Source organism: Diaphorina citri, unplaced genomic scaffold, assembly GCF_000475195.1.
Source record: "Diaphorina citri unplaced genomic scaffold, Diaci psyllid genome assembly version 1.1 scaffold4402, whole genome shotgun sequence".
Lineage (NCBI taxonomy): Eukaryota > Metazoa > Arthropoda > Insecta > Hemiptera > Psyllidae > Diaphorina > Diaphorina citri.
Window position 1 is genome coordinate 1 of NW_007381801.1, and position 10,960 is coordinate 10,960.

The 10,960-nt window shown below is 39.9% G+C and overlaps 1 protein-coding gene across 1 annotated transcript; it reads left to right on the plus strand.

Annotated features, from left to right (window-relative positions):
* Positions 1-3,607: 3,607 nt before the first annotated feature.
* LOC103521018 (prolyl endopeptidase FAP-like) lies at positions 3,608-9,355 on the plus strand. Its single transcript, XM_026831893.1, has 9 exons — positions 3,608-3,730; positions 4,282-4,356; positions 5,826-5,878; positions 6,983-7,188; positions 7,605-7,735; positions 8,085-8,134; positions 8,462-8,518; positions 9,013-9,207; positions 9,319-9,355. The coding sequence occupies exons 1-9, from the start codon at positions 3,635-3,637 to the stop codon at positions 9,353-9,355; spliced, it is 900 nt and encodes a 299-aa protein (XP_026687694.1). The 5' UTR covers positions 3,608-3,634.
* The last annotated feature ends 1,605 nt before the right edge of the window (positions 9,356-10,960 follow it).

A 10,960-nucleotide genomic window follows, 5' to 3' on the forward strand; every position in this document is an offset into this window, starting at 1 on the left:
ACTCACAAAGGCACATAAATATCTCAACATCAAGAACTTAGAGAGGTCTATAGATGGGTTCCCCTCTCTCCCTCCCTTTCTCCTACCCTCTCTTTCTTCCTCTATTCCTCTCTCCCCTCCGTCTCCTCTTGCTTTTTCACCGAACTTTATCCCTCCCTTCTTTACTCTTTCCCCCTCTACCTCTCTCTTTTGTGTTTTTCTCTCTTCTTTGAATTTTTCACCTCACTCTGTCCCGTCCTTCTGCCTCATTTCTTCCTCTCCCCTTTTCACATCTTGTCTCCACATTCCTTTCTCATCTCTTCATCTTTGCTGCTTCTCTTCTTCCTCTTCCTCACTGCTTCCTATCTTCTCCTTCCTCTTCGCTTTAAGGTATGTACTATGTACATACCCTTTGTATTTTGTACGTATGAAAAGTTCGTGTTTTCCTTGTAATAACTTTCGGTAGTATAGTTTTCGCAAATACCAGCAAGTCTAATAAGGATGGTTTGACCTTGGTAATCTCCAACAGCTGGGAATTTCTGCAAACCAGATGTTTACATAGGAATTTATTACATGACCATATTTAACAACTCCGTGAACATCTCACAACTCACAACGGATATCATATCATGTTTGTGTTTGGGAACTACAAAGACGTTTTTGAACATGACATTGTGGCTTTAATTTCATTTAATTTTAACATACCATTTCTCCCTTCCCTTCTCTTTCTTTCTCATATTTTGTACAGCCAGGAACCTCTTCAGTTTACTATTTTGGGTGTTTTGGCCTACAAGAGTAACATGACATTTTCCTCAGCATATTTTTTTCGTCTCTCTGTCCAAATTCATTGGTCATGGCTAACATTTCCAAAATTCGCGGGACGATGTTTAGTGTAAAAAGTAAAACTTGAAGAGGTTTGAAGACTCTGAAGGCTTCCCCTTTTACAACATTGTTCCCTCCCTTGAGATTTTAATGTATATCTAGCTTCTAGGTAGGCCTAGGAAACAAAAGCAGTCTTGGAAAGAAGGGACAAGAGGGCTGATTAACTTGACTCTGAGTTTAGTAGTGTACCCCATTTTAATCATAGGATGAGTATCATAGTATTCATAGGTACTGTAGAACCTCGATTATATCAACCTCCATTATATCAACTCCATAAATCGTGGTTTTTTCCTATATTTCAAGGAAATCCTACTCTATCAAATGAACAGATCATCGAAAGTGTTCAAATAATGAGGCTAATGACGAAGAAAACAATATCGAAGATAATAATAGTGCTTCTTTATACTGCTCGCAAAGGACTGAAAAGTTCCTTACTCCAGCAGTAGGCTACTACTATTGTTGTGGTCAAATTCTCAAATTATATTGATATCGAAGATAATAATAGTGCTTATTTATACTGCTCGCAAAGGACTGAAAAGTTCCTTACTCCAGCAGTAGGCTACTACTATTGTTGTGGTCAAATTCTCAAATTATATTGAGGATAAAATTCCATACCTCGGCCTGGATTGAACCCACGCCCTCCTGTTTACCAGGCGAGCGCCTTGACCACTATACCACCGAGGCAGGTTTGGGTATGGTTTTTTGAACCCACGCCCTCCTGTTTACCAGGCGAGCACCTTGACCACTACACCACCGAGGAAGATAAGTTTTTTGTTTGTTTTTTAGTTTGTTTTATTTAATTTAAAAATAAAAGGGTTTATTCCCTATTTTGTTCTTTTGTACCACTAAATTTGGCCCTATTTTCATTGTTCAATCAGTTGTGTCTACTTGGTTATAAGCGTCTGGTTTATTTTGTTTTGATTTTTCCCATTGCATCCAGTACCTTTTTGTGTTTATAAGTCTACAATGTGTTTTGGTGAATTGTTTACTTTTTTGCTTTAACATGCTTTCGGAATTATTTCACTGATCAATGCGTGGGTAATGGGCAAAAATCATCTCCCTCTGGTGAAGAGGGGTTTTACTGCCTGGATTCTTCATCTACAATCAATTTATTGACGTTCCCGGTGAAGAGCCTCGATAATAATATATCAACTACCCTCGGTCCCAATTAGTTGATATAATCGAGGTTCTACTGTGTTTCGAAAGAAGTTTATACAGAGCCTCGATAATAATATATCAACTACCCTCGGTCCCAATTAGTTGATATAATCGAGGTTCTACTGTGTTTCGAAAGAAGTTTTTGTGTGCCTGATATTGTACATATGTATCTATTTTTACCTCGAACTTTTTTTTACATAATTTTACGGCTACATCCATTTTACATTAATAGAATCTAATCTGATCTAGAAACTAGGTAATTTAGTAAAAAAAAAAAAAAAAAAAAAAAAAAAATTTATAAAACTATTCCTCTCTCCCCTCTCTCTCCTCTTGCTTTTTCACCAAACTTTATCCCTCTCTTCTTTACTCTTTCCCCCTCTACCTCTCTCTTTTGTGTTTTTCTCTCTTCTCCTTTGAATTTTTCACCTCACTCAGTCCCGTCCTTCTGCCTCATTTCTTCCTCTCCCCTTTTCACATCTTGTCTCCACATTCCTTTCTCATCTCTTCATCTTTGCTGTTCCTCGTCTTCCTCTTCCTCACTGCTTCCTATCTTCTCCTTCCTCTTCGCTTTGCTTCGCTTTAAGGTATGTACTATGTACATACCCTTTGTATTTTGTACGTATGAAAAGTTCGTGTTTTCCTTGTAATAACTTTCGGTAGTTATTCCTCTCTCCCCTCCCTCTCCTCTTGCTTTTTCACCAAACTTTATCCCTCCCTTCTTTACTCTTTCCCCCTCTACATCTCTCTTTTGTGTTTTTCTCTCTTTTCCTTTGAATTTTACACCTCACTCTGTCCCGTCCTTCTGCCTCATTTCTTCCTCTCCCCTTTTCACATCTTGTCTCCACATTCCTTTCTCATCTCTTGCTCTTCATCTTTGCTGTTTCTCTTCTTCCTCTTCCTCACTGCTTCCTATCTTCTCCTTCCTCTTCGCTTTGCTTCGCTTTAACCGTATGTACTATGTACATACCCTTTGTATTTTGTACGTATGAAAAGTTCGTGTTTTCCTTGTAATAACTTTCGGTAGAGTAGAGGTTGAATATTAAAATCGGCCAGGGCCCGAAGTAAAAGGTAAATTCGCGGGACGATGTTTAGTGTAAAAAGTAAAACTTAAAGGTCTTATGTATTTAATACAGAATTTGTTTGGTTTTGTTGGTAAGGACCTTTTGTTTAAAGTAAAAATACACTACTATCACGTCACGTGAGCTCATGGATGGCCAGAAAGATGTAGTTCAAAGTTTTCCCATAACAGGGTTTATACGCGAGCTGGAAAACTCAAAGAAACTGAAAACCGGCCATAAAGTCAGGGAAAATCGTGAAAATTTAAAGAAAATGGAAAAGCGTATAAACCCTGCACAAAATTGTAGGTAATTTCGTAGGCAATGGGTAGTTATCAGTTCATCAGGTAGTTATCAGTTCATTATCAGTTCAAAAATCATCAGTTCATTCATAAATAACATGCTCCAATTTGCCCCATTCAAATGTACTTTTCTATCAGTTCAAAAATCATCAGTTCATTCATAAATAACATGCTCCAATTTGCCCCATTCAAATGTACTTTTCCTTGAAAATTTAGTAGAATTTCCTCTTTTGTCCCTGCCCAGATAATGAGATCCTAATGAAGGATGCATTTGGCAATATTGTCCTGTTCAGAGCTGACACCCTTACTCAAGAGATTATAGGATTCAATACTACCTCTTACAATGGGCTTACCGTAAGTAAACATCCCCTTATGGGTGTATTTGTCCTCTGAGTTTAAGGCCGTACGCCGTACAAAAAGTCTGTATTTTAATATTTTTAATATGACCTTTTTTTAAGTTTGATAGAAGTTTTGTCCTCTGAGTTTAAGGCCGTACGCCGTACAAAAAGTCTGTATTTTAATATTTTTAATATGACCTTTTTTTAAGTTTGATAGAAGGAAAAAACACTAACAGAGGTAGATATTACCGAAATACATGTAATTCGAAAAAAGAAAGGAAAAAGCCAGCCGTTCTAAGTACGGACCTAACATTTCTGTGTTAGGATAAAGTTTGCCCCGGGCGGGAATCCGAACCCACGACCTAACGCTTACAAGGCAGGCTGGCTACCTTCCAAGCTAACTGGTAATTAGGCTGGCTCCTTAAATATTTATAAAAACTTGTTTGAACTTTGAATTAAAATTGAAAACTGTTTAGGCAAAAAGTGTTTTGCATTTAAGGAAGTTTTTATTTATTTAATAATTTTATTGATTATTATCCTACTTATTAATTTTCTTTTGCTTTTCAGATTGTGGCGGATGCGTTTGACTATCACTTATCAGCGGATAAGAAATACCTCATGATTGCTCACTCTTATCATAAGGTAAACGAGAGCTTTGTTATTAAATATAGTCGGTCTTTGTTAGATCCCTTTTGTGCCGTCTCCATTTTTATTTAGACCTCTTAAAGTGTGTCCCCACATGTTCGACCGGCCATCAATTGATGTCGACTGACACGTCCACACTGCCTCGGTATCATAGATTTTCCTCGTCGATCGAGGGCCGGTCGACTATGGACACACTTTTATAACTTTGTAAGATATTCAAGAGTAAACCAACTTTTGATGAAAATGAACTTTGCGGGTTAATTGAAATCGTTGTGAACCAACTTCGTTATTAAATATAGTCGGTCTTTATTAGATCCCTTTTGTGCCGTCTCCATTTTTATTTAGACCTCTTAAAGTGTGTCCCCACATGGTCGACCGGCCATCAATTGATGTCGACTGACACGTCCACACTGCCTCGGTAACATAGATTTTCCATTAGATCCCTTTTGTGCCGTCTCCATTTTTATTTAGGCCTCTTAAAGTGTGTCCCCACATGGTCGACCGGCCATCAATTGATGTCGACTGACACGTCCACACTGCCTCGGTAACATAGATTTTCCTCGTCGATCGAGGGCCGGTCGACTATAGACACACCTTTATAACTTTGTAAGATATTCAAGAGTAAACCAACTTTTGATGAAAATGAACTTTGCGGGTTAATTGAAATCGTTGTGAACCAACTTCTTTTTTTTAAACTTTTTTAGAACAACAAGTGTGAATGGGATTTAATGAGTGTTATTAACAAAACGAATCTCTCCCCCCAGGTATTCTCGCGTGATTTAGACCGGGGCTGGTTCGAACCGTTCGATCATCTTCGCTTCTCTTCGGACGGAAAGAAAATGCTCCTCATTCTGTCTCACAATCAAGAGTCCGATGGTTCGACCCCCGTGGATAGTTGGGATCATTTGACGTTCATAGACCTGGATGACCAGGCAGGAATGCCAAGAAAAACTTTATGGGTTAAACGGAGCAGAAAAACTGGGTTTCTTGGGTGTGTGGGAACCAATTTTGTGTAGCACAAAAAAATCGCGTGCATTTTGTTCTTTTCCTTCCTTCTTTCTATGGTATCATTTACCTTTATTGTTCTCCCCTCCTCCCTTAAATGTTTATTACACCCACCCCGAGTTATTTCTATTATAAAATTTTATTTGTCCTCTTCTTTCTACTTTTTATTACATTTCTGTTTTCAATCTGAGAAACCTATGTTAAAATGTCAAGGTAAAATCTTCGTCAACCTTCAAGAATAATTTAGTTTGTGCTATTAATACAGTTCTGACTCTTTTTTTTTTTTCTTTCTATCTCCCTCCCTCTTTCTCTCTCTTTCTCGCTTCCTCCCTCCTCTCTCTCTCTCTCTCTCTCCTCCCTCCCTACATTCATTTCCTTCTTTCCTCCCTCTTCTAACAATAATATTTGGTTTACTTTTAAATTGGTCTTCTAACAATAATATTTGGTTTATTTGGTTTCAGTTGTACAGATATTCATTCTTCGCATCCTACGTAGCCATCAACATCGAAACTCAGTAAGTTATCCTGTACATTGTCGGGGTGAATGAAACCTGGGTTCGACTCCTAGATTTGACATAAAAATATACTCTAAATTTAAATTAGTACCTTCATTAATATTCTATAAGGTGTGACAAGCATTTAAGGTATGTTAGGTATGCTTTATCAGTTATCACAGTTAAAATTCCTACAAAACACCGGTGTTTGGCGGATGCAAAAAGATATCATTCCTTTATTCTGCCATTACCATTCGGCGAAAGCTAAAGCCACTAAAACAACAACAATTAAAACTCCTTATTTAGTTACCTAGGCTTGTAGTTTGTAGTGCGCAGTCCAAATCCTTGTGAGGAAGCAATATGAGAAATATACAATATGTACATGCAAATATCGTGATTGTAAAAAAGTGCAGCCAATATCTGGCACTTTGAAGAACCAAAGTGATGCCAATACACCTTCGGTTGATTGCATTGACATTGACACTCAAGATACCTTTCTGATTATGGGTATACGGATACGTTTCAAGGAAAAATGTAAAATAGTTGCCTCTGATTCTTGAAAAAAATGCTTATTTTGCCATGTTTTGGACAAATATAAATGCCATATTTTCCCAAAATAAGTGCCATATTGCCATGTTTTTTAGTGCCATATTCTGGAAAAATAAGTGCCATATTCTGAACTTCTCTGATCATTACACACAAGTGTAGCGTGACAATGAAATAACCAATTTTCAAGCAGTAATGAGATTCATCATATAAGTGCCATATTGCCATGTTTTTTAGTGCCATATTCTGGAAAAATAAGTGCCATATTCTGAACTTCCCTGATCATTACCTACACACAAGTGTAGCGTGACAATAAAATAACCAATTTTCAAGCAGTAATGAGATTCATCAGTTATTCTGTGTTCTTTATTATGCGACTAAAAAGAAAGGGTTAGGCAAGTAGGTAATTGGTACCCTTCTTTGAAATAATGTACTTTGCATATCAGAAATGATTACCTTACATTTTTTTGAAAAACTCAAAAAGTGTTCACTTTTATCGACATTACATTTCGACCTAAGGTCCTCAAATAAATCATAACTCAAGGCCCACAAACTAATATTATTTATTTCCTTCTCCAGAGAGTTGCATCCCATCGTGTCTCCAGACGGCATCCCCCTGGTTATACAAACAGTAGTGTGGTCACCAGTAGGTAATGGGTTCGCGTACGTGTTCACCAATAACATCTACTATCGGAAATCAGTGGAGGATAACAAGGACTATCAACTGACCAACACGGGACGCATCAATTCCGTGTACACCGGAATCCCGGACTGGGTCTATGAGGGTAAGTAGGTGTCAGAGAACCGACCATCGACCACAGCCTAGTACCGACCCAAGAGAAAATAAACACACCATGCTAATGACTAGAAGCGTCCTCAACTGAATCTTGAACATGGTTTGGAACTGGGATGACCCTCGCAGGAAATCAAGAAATTGATCCTAATATTATTTCTGCAGTGGTTTTTTTATACAATTTTGACAACATTCTAACCTCAAAATTTTCAAGCGTATCTAAATACGCAGGAAGTTCCAGGCTCGGTTGTGGACACCCTGGTGCGAAGGTCGATGGTCTATGGTCGCCGTTGTGACCGCGCACCAAGTTACGTCTACGTGATAAGGCATGCTAGTACTAAGCCACACCTCCTGTTAATGTCTACGTCCCAATTAATAAGCTCCTCCCTTTTCCATGATATGTTACAGAGGAAGTCCTGAGTTCTAGCTCCGCCCTATGGTTTTCACCTTCGGGTAACAACCTCGCCTACGCCTCATTTGATGACAATAGAACCGTCATTATGACCATAACCTCAAAATTTTCAAGTGTATCTAAATACGTAGGAAGTTCTAGGCTCCGTTGTGGACACCCTGGTGCGAAGGTCGATGGTCTATGGTCGCCGTTGTGACCGCGCACCAAGTTACGTCTACGTCATAAGGCATGCTAGTACTAAGCTACACCTCCTGTTAATGTCTACGTCCCAATTAATAAGCTCCTCCCCTTTTCATGATATGTTTACAGAGGAAGTCCTAAGTTCTAGCTCCGCCCTATGGTTTTCACCTTCGGGTAACAACCTCGCCTACGCCTCATTTGATGACAATAGAACCGTCATTATGACCATTCGTTCTGTTTGAGTAAACAGGTCGACTAAAAAATAATGAAAAATACAAATTTTCTCTCCTTCTCAGAAGTATTGGCTATCTCATGGAGCAACCTCTGTGCCCGAGTGGGCATCTCTGTAGGCTTGTACTCTGGAGGTCCCCGGGTTCGATTCCCTTCGCGGTAAAAGCTTTTTCGGCTCTGTGTTTGGAATTCGGAGTACACTCAGCCTTATGAAGACAAATCAAGTGGCGACCATTGTTGGCCGCTTAAATCGAGTAGCGACCATTGCAGTGGTAAATAGGAAAAAGAGGCACTCAGTAATGCTGTAATACCCACAAAAGTTATGAAGAGGCTCTCTGCTTCGGTGTTTACTAGTTCCAAAAAATGCCTCAGGTATTAAAATCCACAAATAGGTACCTAATTTAATAATTTTATTTTGATAAATGTTCTACCCGTCTCACAGGTACGGAGGTCCAAGTTCATTCCAAGTGACGGAAAGATTCTCGGTGGATTGGAACCTGTATCTAGCGGATAACAAGGATCCAAAAAATAATAACACACATATCCTAAGTCGTTCTGTTTGAGTAAACAGGTCGACTAAAAAATAATGAAAAATACAAATTTTCTCTCCTTCTCAGAAGTATTGGCTGTCTCATGAAACAACCTCTGTGCCCGAGTGGGCATCTCTGTAGGCTTGTACCCCGGAGGTCCCCGGGTTCGATTCCCGTCGCGGTAGAAGCTTTTTCGGCTCTGTGTTTGGAATTCGGAGTACACGCTGCCTTATGAAGACAAATCAAGTGGCGACCATTGTTAGCCGCTTAAATCGAGTAGCGACCATTGCAGTGGTAATTAGGAAAAATAGGCACTCAGTAATGCTGTGATACCCACAAAAGTTCTGAAGAGGCTCTCTACTTCGGTGTTCACTAGTTCCGAAAAATGCCTCAGGTATTAAAATCCACAAATAGGTACCTAATTAATAATTTTATTTTGATAAATGTTCTACTCGTCTCACAGGTACGGAGGTCCAAGTTCATTCCAAGTGACGGAAAGATTCTCGGTGGATTGGAACCTGTATCTAGCGGATAACAAGGACATCGTGGTAGCCTACATCGACGGCAGAAATTCAGCTCTCAAAGGCAACACGCTCAAATATGCCGGCTATAGGAGACTTGGCACTGTGGAGATTTATGACCAGATTAATGTTACCAGGTAAGTTCGGACAATGTCCGTTTGGTACGATGGTCGCGGGTTCGATTCCCGAGAAAGAAACCTGGCCCGAAGGCACTTTTTATAAAACGAACTTCTCTGCAAAGTTTGAAGGACTTCGCTGGAAAGCTCGAATCCAGAGAAAAGGTGAACATATTCGAGCTTTTTTTCAAAACTTTGACATTGAAATGCGGCCGAACAGAGTTCGAAACGTAGCCTCTCTGCAAAGTTTTAGTAACTAGCACCGAAAGCTAAAATCCAGAGAGGAGTGAACTTTTTTGTGAAATAATAATAATACGGAAGAATAGGAATAATCCCTGATCTTCGCCGATTGTTGATATTTTTTTTTTTTTTTTTTTTTTTTTTTTTTTTTTTTTTTATAAAATTTATCCCCTTTTTTTTTTGATTTCTCAGGTATCCCAAGCCAGGCAGGGTGAATCCAGTGGCTAGTCTCAATGTGGTAGATCTGAGTCGAATCGACACTGAGATGAAGGAAACCACCAACCTACCAGCCCCCACTGATCTCAGGTTAGTATTAGGCCAGCCAATAATCATGTAGACCTGATAGGTACACCTGATCAGGTCTACCTGATACCTGATGAGCACACACACACTATCAGATAACCCGACAAATACGGCTGAAAAGGTCCACCTGTCAGGTCTATCTGATAATGAGTGGCTGGCTTTACTCGTGGTCTTCATACCAAGCTCGCCTGGTAAACAGGAGGGCATGGGTTCAATCCCAGCATAGTTCTGTTTTTTTTTTTTTAGATTATACCTGCCTCGGTACCGCTTTTGTGTCACTTCAAGGGATAGTTTGATACCAAAATGTAGCTTGACACGAGGTACAAAGGGAAATTACCTATTCCCAAAATTTAATTTTGTCAATATCGTAGTGATAAAAGCTCTAACTCTAACACAAGTAGGTAAATAGGTCGAGGTACTCTATTTGACAACAGCCAAAAGTCCTTTTCAGTCCTATCCCAACAGGATAAACATTAGGGGTAAAGGGAGTTTTCAGTCCTATCCTAATAGGATAAAGAAGGTTTACTTTGAAGGTTTACTTTGCAGAGAGCCAGTGCTGAGTAGGGTGAATTGGGCCAACGAGTCCGTGGTGGCAGCTTGGGTAAACAGAGTCCAGAACCGAGCCCGCATCACCAGATGTAGCATCAATGAGGGTACCTGCGATGTGGTAAGTACTCGCCGGGTAATCGGAAGGTCGCGGATTCGCATTATTAGAGGGCACATTCTTTTAAGGTGTGTCCAAACATAGTCGATTCACGAGGTGACTCTATGTTGTCGACGGAGTGTGGACGGTTCAGTCGATGTCGTGGACACACTTTTACATCCATGCCTGTCCAAGGACGGAAAAGTTTGGTTAGAAAATTTTCGCCCTGGCCGGAATTTGAACCCAGCACCTCCGGGTTGAGAGTCAGTGCTCTTGACCACTCAAGTAGCGTCAAGTAATCGGAAGGTTGCGGGTTCCCAATATTTCAAGGCACATTCTTCCTGCCACTGTCCAAACATAGTCGACCAGTCGTCTATCGACGAGGTGAATATATGTTGTCGAGGCAGTGTGAACGGTTCATTCGCCATAGATCCTATGTCCATCTACAGCCGGTCGACTTTGTGTGGACACACTTTTTCATCCATGCCTGTTTGCCTGTCCAAGAACGAATAGTTTGGTTAGAAAATTTTCGCCCTGGCCGGGCTTCGTACCCAGCACCTCGGGGTTGAGAGTGAGTGCTCTTGACCA

Excerpts from the sequence above, each read along its gene's own strand:
- LOC103521018 (XM_026831893.1), top strand. The coding sequence starts at position 3,635 with ATGAAGGATGCATTTGGCAATATTGTCCTGTTCAGAGCTGACACCCTT. Across the intron at positions 4,357-5,825 it reads TTGCTCACTCTTATCATAAG|TTGTACAGATATTCATTCTT; the intron begins GTAAACGAGAGC and ends ATTTGGTTTCAG. Across the intron at positions 9,208-9,318 it reads GACCAGATTAATGTTACCAG|GACTTCGCTGGAAAGCTCGA; the intron begins GTAAGTTCGGAC and ends CAAAGTTTGAAG.